The sequence below is a fragment of the Doryrhamphus excisus genome, chromosome 11 (genome assembly GCF_030265055.1).
Source record: "Doryrhamphus excisus isolate RoL2022-K1 chromosome 11, RoL_Dexc_1.0, whole genome shotgun sequence".
Classification (NCBI taxonomy): domain Eukaryota; kingdom Metazoa; phylum Chordata; class Actinopteri; order Syngnathiformes; family Syngnathidae; genus Doryrhamphus; species Doryrhamphus excisus.
This window is the reverse complement of record NC_080476.1, coordinates 12,599,132-12,613,999: the sequence shown is the minus strand read 5'-3', so window position 1 is coordinate 12,613,999 and position 14,868 is coordinate 12,599,132. Positions and strand designations below refer to the sequence as shown.

Genomic DNA, 14,868 nt, shown 5'->3' with positions numbered 1-14,868 from the left:
CAACCAACATTCTAAAGCACATGCAGAGGTACAGAGGGTGAACACATAAAAACATCAGGTAGTTCCCTACAGCCGCAGCTGGAAATGGCAGTGTTTTTTCTTTGTTTTCTTTCTTCTCTGTAAACAACAATACAGCAAGTGTAACAACCAGGAAGCGCAACCGGCATGTAACGATCGATACAGATGCCAAGTCAACACAAAACACATCAGTAGGTTGCCTACAGCCGCAGCTGTATACATTATGGAAATGTTTTTCTTTGTTTTCTTAGTTTTTTTGTTCATTGTAAACAAAAGAATGGCAAGTGTAACAACCAGGAAGCACAACCGGCATGTAGAGATCGATACAGATGCAGAGTCAACACAAAACACATCAGGAGGTTGCCTACAGCCGCAGCTGTATGCAGTATGGAAATGTTTTTCTTTGTTTTTTTTGTTTTTTTGTTCATTGTGAACAAAAGAATGGCAAGTGTAACAATCAGGAAGCGCAACCAACATTCGAAAGCACATGCAGGGTGAACACATAAAAATATCAGGTAGTTGCCTACAGCCGCAGCCGGAAATGGCAGTGTTTTCTTTCTTCTCTGTAAACAACAGTACGACAAGTGTAACAACGAGGAAGCACAACCGGTATGTAAAGGTCGATACAGATGCCAAGTCAACAAAAACACATCAGGAGGTTGCCTACAGCCGCAGCTGTATACATTATGGAAATATTTTTCTTTGTTTCCTTAGTTTTTTTGTTCATTGTAAACAAAAGAATGGCAAGTGTAACAATCAGATGCCGAGTCAACACAAAACACATCAGTAGGTTGCCTACAGCCGCAGCTGCCGGTGTCAGCGTTTTCCGAGCGAGGTGTTAAGGATGTTATATGTTTTTGTAGCCCACGCCTTTCAAGTCCAGAGTGTTCAAGTGGAGCATTTCCAGTATTTTGCTGCGTGGGTGGGACCAAATATTATCAGGATACCAAATGCTGAACTTTATCTTCAATGGTGAGCTCCCACAGATTGGGGGAAAAGATTGCCACTCACTAAAAGACATTATAGGTCATGTTAGGTGACTGTGTCTGAAATGAAGGTCATTTGTGATCGATACAGCAGCGAGGCTTAATGGCAGTGAGGCAGCGATAAAGAGGGAAAAAAAAAAGTCTGGCATTGGTCCCTGCTGGGGTTGCATGAGCATCCATCTGCATCCTGCTCGGCTTCACCGTCTCACTCTCTCCTGCAGATAAATCACAGCGGTCCCATTCTTCTTTTTTCTCTTTCTCTTTGTAGCGTGAGTCAACGTGCACGTGACGGGGGCAGACCCTGGTGATGGTGAGGATGATGGCCAGGGCTCGCTTGCTGATGCTGGTCTTGCTGGGACACCTCGCCAGCGCTGTGGAGGTCCCGCTAGACCGTAAGACAACATGAAAACAAAAAAACAGCACATGCATGCGTCACGATACTTGTATCAAAATGATAACATTGTAAATAGAATATCAACATCTGAATGAGTTCAATGCAAATTATTATATTATTACCATATCTTACTTATTGTGTGGAAATATGGGCTAATAACTATAAATTTCACTCACTAAATGTACTGCAAAAAAGGTCAGTAACTATAATTCATGTTCATAATGAAATAAAACCATTACCATTACCATATTACATGAAATGAAAAATTACATTACTGTGGCGACTCCGTAACCAGGAAAAAGCAGAAACAAACATTCACTCATTCATTCATTTTCTACCGCTTATCCTCACAAGGGTCACTTGTTACCACTTTCTAAATACACCTTTATTTACATCATTAGAGCCCCCTCGACATGAAATAACACCCCTATAGTCACCATTACGCTCCTATTAGCCAATATAGTAGACATAAAAAGAAAATAAGGCATAGAAAACCTGTTTACCATCTTCTAAATGCACTTTTTAACATGATTAGAGCCCTCTAGACATGGAATAACACCCCTATAGTCACCTGTACACTCCTATTACTCAATATAGTTGACATAAAAAGAGAAAATAAGGCATAGAAAACCTGTTTACCATCTTCCTAATACACCTGTTTAACATGATTAGAGCCCTCTAGGCATGAAATAACACCCCTATAGTCACCTGTACACTCCTATTAGCCAATATAGGTAGACAATAAAAATATGGCATAGAAAACCTGTTTACCTTCTTGTAAATACACTTTAACTTGATTAGAGCCCTCTAGACATGGAATAACACCCCTATAGTCACCTGTACACACCTATTACTTAATATAGTAGACATACAAAGAGAAAATAAGACATGGAAAACCTGTTTACCACCTTCTAAATACATTTTGTCACATGATTAGAGCCCTCTAGACATGGAATAACACCCCTATAGTCACCTGTACACTCCTATTACTCAATATAGTTGACGTAAAAAGAGAAAATAAGACATAGAAACCTGTTACCATCTTCTAAATACACTTTTTAACTGGATTAGAGCCCTCTAGACATGGAATAACACCCCTATAGTCACCTGTACACACCTATTACTTAATATAGTAGACATACAAAGTTAAAATAAGGCATAGAAACCTGTTTACCATATTTCTAATACACCTGTTTAACTTGATTAGAGCCCTCTAGACATGAAATAACACCCCTATAGTCACCTGTAAACTCCTATTACTCAATATAGTTGACATAAAAAGAGAAAATAAGGCATAGAAACCTGTTAACCATCTTCTAAATACACTTTTTAACTGGATTAGAGCCCTCTAGACATGGAATAACACCCCTATAGTCACCTGTACACTCCTATTACTTAATATAGTAGACATACAAAGAGAAAATAAGACATGGAAAACCTGTTTACCACCTTCTAAATACATTTTGTCACATGATTAGAGCCCTCTAGACATGAAATAACACCCCTATAGTCACCTGTAAACTCCTATTACAGTTTGGAACGCTCCATCTTCTGACCGTGGGGGCAACAGGCCCCATTTAATTGAAGAATATGATAGTCGATAGTACAGCATGTTTAACCTGCCCTGTTCTAATTGGAGTTGCATTGTTTTCCAACTAATATGTTTCTCTTCATTGTGATATTTTTTTCTCATTCTGTTTGGGGAAGTTCTGGAAAAATGTAAGTCCCAAACACGTCAGAAGCCGCCATTTTTGTTGTGCTTTGCAGATTTTTTGGAAGCATTCTTGTATGATTTATTGCTAGCTTTGCAGTGGTGTTGCATGCTTTATTGCTTGCTGTTTCAGGTCTGTATGTGGCCTTTTGCAGAAATACTGCAGTCAAAATGCATTTGTTCGATTCCAGCGTTGGTACAGTTAAATAAAAGCAGCCCCGCGTGTCCTGCATGCTGTTTTTTAAATGGTTTAATTCAGAGCGTTGCGTGTGCGGTTCAATACTCTTCTTTCCAGCCACAGGTCAAGTTGAAGGTCATGATTTCTCTCTGATCACTTTTAGTGGCGCAGCCGCCCACCATAACTCACCAATCCCCCAAGGATTACATCATTGACCCCCGGGAGAGCATCGTCATTCACTGTGATGCAAAAGGGAAGCCTCATCCCAGGTACAGAAACACAAAAAGTTATTAAGTGACTCTTGCATATTTCGCTCCACTGACTGTGCCACTGTCTTGGTGCTTTTTGACAGTAGCATTTTTGTATCCTTGTTAAAAGGGACCTATTATGTTTATTTTTCAAACATTTGTATTGCATTGTGGACAGCCAATATAGTAGATATAAGAAGAAAATAAGACATAGAAAACCTGTTTGACATGATTAGAGCCCTCTAGATATGAAATAACACCCCATAGTCACCTGTATACTCCTATTACTCTACATAATAGACATAAAAAGGGAAAATAAGACATAGAAAACCTGTTCCCACTTTCTAAATACACTTTTTAACGTGATTAGAGCCCTCTAGACATGAAATAACACCCCTATAGTCACCATTACACTCCTATTAGCCAATATAGTAGACATAATATGAGAAATTAAGACATACAAAACCTGTTTACCACCTTCTAAATAGACTTTTTAACATCATTAGAGCCCTCTAGACATAAAATAACACCCCTATAGTCACCTTTACACTCCTATTACCCAATATAGTAGACATTAAAAGAGAAAATAAGGCATAAAAAACCTGTTTACTATCTTCAAAATACACTTTTTTAACATGATTAGAGCCCCCTAGACATGGAATAACACCCCTATAGTCACCTTTACACTCCTATTACCCAATATAGTAGGCATAATAACAAAATATGGCTTAGAAAACCTGTTTACCACCTTTTAAATACACTTTTTAACATGATTAGAGCCCTCTAGACATGAAATAACACCCCTACAGTCACCTGTACACTCATATTACCCAATATAGTAGACATAAAAGGAGAAAATAAGGCATAAAAAACATGTTTACCATCTTCTAAATACACTTTTTAACATGATTAGAGCCCTCTAGATATGAAATAACACCCCTACAGTGACCTGTACACTCCTATTACCCAATATAGTAGACATAAAAAGAGAAAATAAGGCATAAAAAACCTGTTTACCACCTTCTAAATACACTTTTTAACATGATTAGAGCCCTCTAGACATGGAATAACACCTCTATAGTCACCTGTATACTCCTATTACTCTACATAATAGACATAAAAAGGGAAAATAAGACATAAAAAACCTGTTTACCACTTTCTAAATACACTTTTTTACATGATTAGAGCCCTCCAGACATGAAATAACACCCCTATAGTCACCTGTACACTCCTATTAGTAAAATTATAACTAAAATTATAACTCAAATTGTAGGTCAGAAAATCTTAATAAATGAATAAATCTTAATAGGTCCACTTTAGAACATATTTCTCCCGTCGTTCTATTTTCCCCTTCCTTGAGCCGAAGATTCCTTTATTCCGTACTGGTGCCTAGAAGTTGTCCGTAAGTTCAAGGAAACTGATAATTGTCTGCAGCCAATCAGGACGCAGAACACAGTCCTATTAAAAAAATATGGAAAATATGTCTCCACAGTTTCTCCTGGACGCGAAACGGAAGCCACTTTGACGTGGAGCAGCACGCCAACGTGCACATGAAGTCCCACTCGGGGACGCTGGTGGTGGACATCAGCAGAGAGAGGGCGGAGCATTACGAGGGCGTGTACCAGTGCACGGCCAGGAACAAACACGGAACCGCCGTTTCCAACAACATTGTGGTGCGACAGCCGAGTAAGTACTCGCCGCCATCGCTATAGCTAGCTTTTATTTTCACTTTCTCACTAAGGCCATCAATATCTTCTTTTGAAGTTGAATTTTCCATCTTAAGAGCGCTACTGAAAGGTAAAAGGTTGCATGGACAAGGCAGCATGATACACAAGCAGCGGTTTCTCCTTGAAATTTCTCCAACAGTTCAATTCCCCCACCTCACCTCATCAGCCCTTTCAGCCAAACGTACTTCACATACATCATCATCGTCATCATCATCATCATCTGCTTGAACTCTTTCTGCATCTTCAACCGATACAGGGTCGCCCCTGTGGTCCAAAGAAAAGATCAAGCCAATCGTCATCCAGGAGGGCGTGTCCCTGAAGTTGCCATGTCGACCCCCTGCCGGCTTCCCCCCTCCCATCGTCTTCTGGATGGACAACAGTGAGCTCATTATTTTCCATCATGGAACCTCTCTGGCTAATTGGAGTGTAATGGTGACTATAGGGGTGTTATTTCATGTTTAGAGGGCTCTAATCCTGTAAAAAAGTGTATTTAGAAAGTGGTAACAAGTTTTCTATTATTTTCTCTTTTAATGTCAACTATTTGGGTAACAACCAATAACTTTATTTCTGTCAAGTCCAATTCCTTCTTTAGAAATTGAATATCTTGGTAGATAGAGCATAGAAAACATTTTTCATCACCATATAAATACACTTGTTTTACATGATTGAAGCCCTCTGGACATGGAATAACACCCCTATAGTCACCTGTACACTCCTATTACTTAATATAGTAGACATACAAAGAGAAAATAAGACATAAAAACCTGTTTACTACCTCCTAAATACACTTTTTAACATGATTAGAGCCCTCTAGACATGAAATAACACCCCTATAGTCCCCTTTACACTCATATTACCCAATATATGTAGACATAATAAAAATATGGCATAGAAAACCTTTTTTATCACCATATAAATGCACTTGTTTAACATGATTAGAGCTCTCTGGACATGGAATAGCACCCCTATAGTCACCTTTACACTCGTATTACCCAATATAGTAGACATAATAAAAAATAAGGCATAGAAAACCTGTTTACCATTATCCTAATACACTTGTTTAACATGATTAAAGCCCTCTGGACATGAAATAACACCCCTATAGTCACCTATACACTCCTATTACTTAATATAGTAGACATACAAAGAGAAAATAAGACATGAAAACCTGTTTACTTCCTCCTAAATACACTTTTTAACATGATTAGAGCCCTCTAGACATGAAATAACACCCCTATAGCCACCATTACACTCCTATTAGCCAATATAGTCGACATAATAAGAAAACAAGGCATTGAAAACCTGTTTACCATCTTTCTAATACACTTGTTTAACATGGTTAGAGCCCTCTAGACATGGAATAACACCCCTATAGTCACCTCTACACTCCTATTACCCAATATAGTAGACATAATAAGAGAAAATAATGGAAAACTTGTTACCACTTTCTAAATACACCTTTATTTACATGATTAGAGCCCTCCAGACATGGAATAACACCCCTATAGTCACCATTACACTCCTATTACCTAATATAGTAGACATAATAAAAAATAAGGCATTGAAAACCTGTTTACCATCTTCCTAATACACTTGTTTAACATGATTAGAGCCCTCTAGACATGAAATAACATCCCTATAGTCACCTGTATACTCCTATTACTCAATATAGTTGACATAAAAACAGAAAATAAGGCATAGAAACCTGTTTACCATCTTCCTAATGCACTTGTTTAACATGATTAGAGCTCTCTAGGCATGAAATAACACCCCTATAGTCACCTGTACACTCCTATTACCCAATATAGTAGACATAACAAAAATAAGGCATAGAAAACCTGTTTACCATCTTCTAAATACACTTTTTAACTTGATTAGAGCCCTCTAGACATGAAATAACACCCCTATAGCCACGTTACACTCCTATTAGCCAAATTAGTAGACATAATGAGAAAATAAAACATCAAAAGCACCTTTTAAATACATTTGTTTAACATTATGAAAGTCCTCCAGCCATAAAATAGCACCCCTATAGTCAGCTATGGTCATCATCATGGTGTCCCGTGTCTCCTTGCCAGACTTCCAGAGGTTGCCTCAGAGCAAGCGGGTGTCCCAGTCTTTGAACGGAGATCTCTACTTCTCCAACGTGCTTCGCGAGGACTCGCGCAACGACTACATCTGCTACGCCCGCTTCCCGCACACGCAGACCATCCAGCAGAAGCAGCCAATCACCGTCAAGGTCCTCGACCGTAAGTTTGATTCTGACTTTATTATATCATCCCAGCCGGTGACGGGTGGCCATCACGTGGCGGCCATTTGTATTCTCATACGTACAGGAAGCAGCTGCTGGCTTGTGTTTCAATGTTTGTTTTGTTGTGTTACAGTGGATGCAATCAATGACACAATGGCAGCTTTTTTCAATGACACTGATTTATTTAGTGGTGAGTTACGCCAGCCTCCCCAATCCTGATCCTTATCCCACATTTTTCCCACTTTTCTCCGAGGCTGCCTTCATACTTGGTTGGGTTGAACGTGAACTCTGGTGTGTTTGTTTCCTTGTCGTCACACGTGGATCTCTGCTAGCAACTTCTATATTTCATCTCAACGTTGTCATAAAGATGTAAAAAAAAAAAACATTAAGATCAGTTTTCCAAATATTTACATTTCTTCTGAAATAATCATATATATTTTTTTACTTTTAATATAAAAAGTTACTTCCAAATAAAAAATAAATTAATCATTTTAGTGCTATAATTATTATATTTAATGAATTAATAAAATAATTAATAAAGTAAAATAATAGTAATAATAATTAATAAATATATTTAATACACATTTCCAAAAAATAATAATATATAAATAATAATATATAAATAACATATTATAGATATAAATAATAATAGTTCATATTGTATTATTATATATTATATATATATAATATTAATCATATATATGCATATATGTATGTATATGTATATATACATATATATATGTACTTATTATATTTATTATATTATATTATAATTATTTTTAGTATTTTTAGTATTTCAAGTTTCAAAATAAAAAATAAATTAATCATTTTAGTGCTATAATTATTATATTTAATGAATTAATAAAATAATTAATAAAGTAAAATAATAATAATAATTAATAAATATATTTAATACACATTTCAAAAAATAATAATATATAAATAATATATTATATATATAAATAATATTTCATATTGTATTATTATATTATATATTATATTTATTATATATATAATATTAATCATATATATGTATATATATTTATATATACATATAAATATATATTTGTACTTATTATATTTATTATATTATATTATTAGTATTTTTAGTATTTCAAGTTTCTGGTAAAAAATAAAAAATTATTGTACTTTTTACTTTTTCCACAATCGAATTTTACCCCCAAATTATAATTTGTTGTTTGGTTTGTTTTTTTATAATTTTATAACAAGAAACATTATACTTTTTTATATTAAATATATTTGTATTGTTTAATGATTTATTTTCATTTTTATTTATTTGTTTAATATATTTTTTATATTTAATTAATTAATTTATATTTTTCATCTTAATGCTTCTAAAACGTACTCATAATATGACAATGTTATTTTCATAACATTATTACAATTCAACAGTTGACTCTTAATATTTTGACATTATTTTTGGAAAATTGCTTCACATTTTTTTTATGTTTGCATGTTTTGGTGGGGCAATAAAAAATAAAAATAAAAACATCCGTGGGCTGCAAATGGCCCCCGGGGCCGGACTTTGGACACCCCTGTCATGACCATCATAAAGGAAAAAAACGAAAGTGAAAGTGACAGCAATAACCAGTCAGTTCTGAGTTGAATTATGTAATAAAGGAGTAATAAAAGTCTTTACTTTCTGTAAATGTTTGAATCCCAGTGTGAACACAGCCTTAGGGATCCGCTCACTAACCGCTCACCTCTTCCATTCAAATGCTGAGTGGTGACATGTGGCGCCCCCTGGTGTCTGGATACTGTTCCTGTAGCACTAATCCTTTCTAGTTCATCAATTTTCCCTTTGTTATTCCCACTCTTTTCCAATCAAATAACTTCACTGATGGTTCTTCTACGGATGTCGATGCATTAATCCCTTGCTATATCGCCGTTTCGATATATTTTTGTCTTCTTTGTCATAGGAGAGGCTAACTAGCTTGCTATGCTAGTTAACCCCCAGATCAAATGGCATCAGCAATGGGATGTAAGCAAGAAATAATAATTGTGAAACTGAAAATTGTAACAAAAAGTGACTATAGGGGTGTTATTTCATGTCTGCAGGGCTTTAATGAGGTTTTTTTTGCTCAAACTATGAAATAGTATAAATTATAAATATTATTATAAATATAAAAGTAAATTATAAATAAAACAGGGCTATAAAACGAGCATAAAATAATAATAATAATAAAAGCAACAACAATAATAATAAAATAATAATAATAAAAACAACAAAAATAAAATAAAATAATAACAATAATAATAATAAACCAAAATGATAATACAATAATAATAATAATAATAACAACAATAATAAGAACAACAACAATAAGAAGAATAACAATAATGCAATAATAAAAACAATAATAATAATTAATAATAATAAAAACAACAAAAATCTGAATAAAATAATAATAATTACAACAACAATAATAATAACAAAATAAAATAATAACAATAATAAAAAAACTAAAATAATAATAAAATAACAAAAACAATAACAACAACAACAAGAAGAACAACAACAACAATAGTACAATAATAAAAACAATAATAGTAATAATAATAAAAACAACAATAATAATAAAAACAACAAAAATCAAAATAAAAATAATAATAACTACAAAAAACCAATACCAATAATAATAATAATAAAAACAACAATAATAAAAATAATAATAACAACAATAATAATAAAAACAACAAAAATCAAAATAAAAATAATAATAACTACAAAAAACCAATACCAATAATAATAATAATAAAAACAACAATAATAAAAATAATAATAACAACAACGATAATAATAACAACAGTAACAACACAATAATAATAATAATAACAACAATAATAATAATAATAATAACAAAAATAAAATAATAACAATAATATTAAAAACTAAAATAATAATAAAATAACAACAATAACAACAACAACAACAAGAAGAACAACAACAATAGTACAATAATAAAAACAATAATAGTAATAATAATAAAAACAACAACAATAATAATAAAAACAACAAAAATCAAAATAAAATAATAATAATAACTACAACAAACCAATACCAACAATAATAATAATAATAATAAAAATAACAACAATAATAAAAATAATAATAACAAAAACGATAATAATAACACAATAATGATAATAAAAACAACAACAATAATAATAAAAAAATTAAAAACATACAAAAATCAAAATAATAATTAAAAATTATAATAATAATAACAACAACAATAATAATAATACCAACAACAAACCATCTGGAAAGAAAACAAGAACATAGATTTAATTCCCATACATCATGGAAGTATTCCAACATTATTATTATTACAACATTATCCCCCATCATCACAAGCGTGGTTGTGGTTTATCTATTTTTCTGATCACGCACCCCTCCCCCAGAGAGCAAATCATATGCGGTATAAAATATGATAAACAGGGCTATAAAACGAGCATAGAGGTGCCAGTGACAGACGCTCTAGTCGCTGAACGCTAATAAAAATAACCATAAACATCCCTGCAAACATTTCCTGGACCTGCTTCCGGTTTCAAACATCTGAGGTCAGCTTTATAACTTTATGAATAAATGATCACTGTTTTGCGGTTGAATATGTCCTATTATTAGTAGAACGTAATAATCATCCAATATCTGGGTGTCACCACAGAGGAGCCAGTGGATGAGCGGAGGCCCACGTTCCTCATCCCGGCCGTTCCCTCCAGCTCCAAGATGGTACTCCGTGGCCACGTGCTGGAGATGGAGTGCATCGCGGAAGGACTGTAAGTCCGCCTACCTTGATAGAACGCCTTCATCTTCGTCGTTGGTCATCTTGTTCTCCTCCGATGCCGTGACATCCAGGCCCACTCCTGACATCTCCTGGGCCAAAGTGAGCGGCGAGCTCCCAGCCACACGAACGTCCTTCCTGCACTACCAGAAAACGCTCCGTGTGGTCAACGTGTCCGAAGCGGACGCCGGGGAATATCGCTGCACCGCCAGAAACCGGCACGGCACGGCGCACCGCACCGTCCACGTCACCATCAAAGGTGGCTCCTCCTTCTCCCTCACGCTTGCTAGAATGTTCATTTTGGTCTTCTCTTTGCAGCTGCTCCATATTGGATCAGCGGCGCTCCCAGGAATCTGGTCCTGGCGCCAGGAGAGAATGGCGTGCTGACATGCAGGGCCAGCGGGACGCCCAAGCCCAGCATCCGGTGGGCCATGAATGGCATCCCCATAGACAGTGAGTGCACAATGAAAATGTATATTTCATATAGTCTCCATAACCCTTTTCATAGCATGCCGGTCCCTCCTTGTTCAATGTACAATAATAACAACAACAACAACAACAACAACAACAATAATAATAAAAAATAATAAAAACAACAACAATAAAATACTACTAATAATAAAAACAATATTAAAAATAATAATAATATGAACAATAAAAAAATAATATGAACAATAAAAAATAATAAAAACAAAAACAATAAAATACTACTAATAAAAACAACAATATTAAAAATAATAATAAAAACAACAACAATAAAATAATAACAATAAAAAAATATAAGAAAAACAACAATAATAATAAAAATAATAATAGTAATTAAAACAATAATAAAAACAACAATAAAAATAAAAACAACAACAATAATAAGATACTAATGAGAAAAACAACAATAAAATACTAATAATAATAAAAACAACAATATTTAAAAATAATAATAAAAACAACAATAAAATAATAATAAAAATAACAATAAAAATATAAGAAAAACAACAATAAAATAATAATAGTAATCAAAACAATAATAATAAAATAATACTAATAATAAAAACTATAAAAATAACAAAAAACAACAATAATAAAATAATAATAAGAAAAACAACAACAATAAAATACTAATAATAATAAAAACAACAATATTAAAAAATAATAAAAACAAAAACAATAAAATTATAATAATAATAAAAATAACAACAATAAAAAATATAAGAAAACAACAATAATAATAATTAATAATTAATCAGTAATCAAAACAATAATAATAAAATACTAATAATAAAAACAATAAAAAATTAAAAACAACAATAATAAAATAATAATAAAAACAACAACACTAAAATACTACTAATAATAAAAACAACAATATTTAAAAAATAATAATAAAAACAACAATAACAATAAAATAATAATAATAAAAATAACAACAATAAAAAATAATAATAAAAACAACAATAAAAATAATAATAGTAATTAAAACAATAATAATAAAATAATGCTAATAATAAAAACAACAATAATAATTAAAAAATAAAAATTAAAAGGGCTCACGAGAACACAACATCGTAACTACATTTATAGGGCAGAAAAGTAGAAAATAATAATAACTATATCTATATATAAAAATCTAAAAAGTATAATAAATAATAATAATAATGAAATACTAACTGTTCTGTATGATCTGCATCCATGAGTAGATTCCCCAAAGGATCCCAGCCGTAACGTGGAGGACGATACCATCATCTTCAGTGACGTGCAGATGGGCTCCAGCGCCGTGTACCAGTGTAACGTCTCCAACGAATACGGATACCTGCTGGCCAACGCCTTCGTCAACGTCTTATGTGAGTCCACAACACGCCATCTTCTGCTGCCTCATGGCGTTTCACGTCGCTTTTTTTCCGACTTCAGCCGAGCCGCCCAGAGTGCTGACGCCGGCCAACAAAGTCTACCAGGTGATCAAGAACCACCCGGCCTTGATGGACTGCGCGTCCTTCGGCTCGCCCGTCCCCCAAATCACATGGTGACTTCATCTACTTCAACATCAACATCATCTTCCTGGAGGAAACCAATGAGCTTCACTCTTTGTGTGTGTGTGTGTGTGTTAGGTTCAAGGACAGTCGTTTCGGCACCCTTGATGCTGAAACGCACAACGTTCACAACAACGGAACTTTAGAAATCCACGTCGCTCAGTCCAGGAATAGCGGCAAATATACCTGCGTGGCCCAAAACTCTCTCGGTATTTACGAGAATCACGTCCACCTGGAGGTCAAAGGTGAGCAGCTAACTGTTAGCATACACAAATGTAACATTTTGTATCGTTACTCTTTCATGACTCCTTGTTTATGCTTGTGACCTGAATATTTAACTCATTCAATAGCCGCCATTTTTTTTTTTTATCAAAAGACAACCACTTCGGTGGCGGCCATTTTGGATGATTTTGAAAGATCTTTCAAGACACACAGAATATTATATTTCATGGCTATACATGCATGGAACATAGAAAAAAAAAGATTAGACTCTCATATTTCATTAGAAAAAAAGTCTAGTTTTACCTTTTTGCGTTCTTTAGTAATCAGCCAATATATTCTATGTCTTATATGTCTTACTAACTCTTATTATGTCTACTATATTGGGTAATAGGAGTGTAAAGGTGACTATAGGGGTGTTATTTCATGTCTAGAGGTCTCTAATGTTAAAATGCGTATTTAGAAGGTGGTAAACAGGCTTTCCATGTCTTATATGTCTGACTTACTCTTATTACGTCTACTATATTGGGTAATAGGAGTGTAAAGGTGACTATAGGGGTGTTATTTTATGTCTAGAGGGCTCTAATATGGTCAAAAAGCATATTTAGATGGTGGTAAACAGGCTTTCTATGTCTTATATATCTTGCTTGCTATTATTATGTCTACTATATTGGGTAATAGGAGTGTAAAGGTGACTATAGGGGTGTTATTTCATGTCTAGAGGTCTCTAATGTTAAAATGCGTATTTAGAAGGTGGTAAACAGGCTTTCCATGTCTTATATGTCTTACTTACTCTTATTACGTCTAGTATATTGGGTAATAGGAGTGTAATGGTGACTATAGGGGTGTTATTTCATGCCTAGAGGGCTCTAATAAAGTTAAAAAGCATATTTAGACGGTGGTAAACAGGCTTTCTATGTCTTATATGTCTGACTTGCTATTATTATGTCTACTATATTGGGTAATAGGAGTGTAAAAGTCACTATAGGGGTGTTATTTCATGTCTAGAGGTCTCTAATGTTAAAATGCGTATTTAGAAGGTGGTAAACAGGCTTTCCATGTCTTATATGTCTTACTTACTCTTATTACGTCTAGTATATTGGGTAATAGGAGTGTAAAGGTGACTGTAGGGGTGTTATTTTATGTCTAGAGGGCTCTAATAATGTTAAAATGCGTATTTAGAAGGTGGTAAACAGGCTTTCTATGTCTTATATGTCTTGCTTGCTGTTATTATGTCTACTATATTGGGTAATAGGAGTGTAAAGGTGACTGTAGGACTGTTATTCCATGTCTAGAGGGCTCTAAT

The 14,868-nt window shown here is 33.8% G+C and overlaps 1 protein-coding gene across 14 annotated transcripts in view; it reads left to right on the top strand.

Annotated features, from left to right (window-relative positions):
• LOC131138918 (neuronal cell adhesion molecule-like) overlaps positions 1–14,868 on the top strand; it is an 80,052-nt gene that overhangs the window by 41,427 nt on the left and 23,757 nt on the right. For 6 of the 14 annotated variants that reach the window (XM_058088286.1, XM_058088288.1, XM_058088293.1 and 3 more), the window contains exons 3-15: positions 1,273–1,396; positions 3,451–3,556; positions 5,028–5,221; positions 5,300–5,332; positions 5,519–5,641; positions 7,341–7,511; positions 7,647–7,703; positions 11,203–11,314; positions 11,394–11,578; positions 11,638–11,772; positions 13,014–13,157; positions 13,225–13,336; positions 13,422–13,588. In XM_058088286.1, the coding sequence (XP_057944269.1) occupies positions 1,312–1,396; positions 3,451–3,556; positions 5,028–5,221; positions 5,300–5,332; positions 5,519–5,641; positions 7,341–7,511; positions 7,647–7,703; positions 11,203–11,314; positions 11,394–11,578; positions 11,638–11,772; positions 13,014–13,157; positions 13,225–13,336; positions 13,422–13,588 (1,624 nt within the window). In that variant the 5' untranslated portion in view covers positions 1,273–1,311. The remainder of the gene's footprint in view (positions 1–1,272; positions 1,397–3,450; positions 3,557–5,027; positions 5,222–5,299; positions 5,333–5,518; positions 5,642–7,340; positions 7,512–7,646; positions 7,704–11,202; positions 11,315–11,393; positions 11,579–11,637; positions 11,773–13,013; positions 13,158–13,224; positions 13,337–13,421; positions 13,589–14,868) is intronic. The other 8 variants (XM_058088287.1, XM_058088289.1, XM_058088298.1 and 5 more) reach the window with 2 other exon arrangements.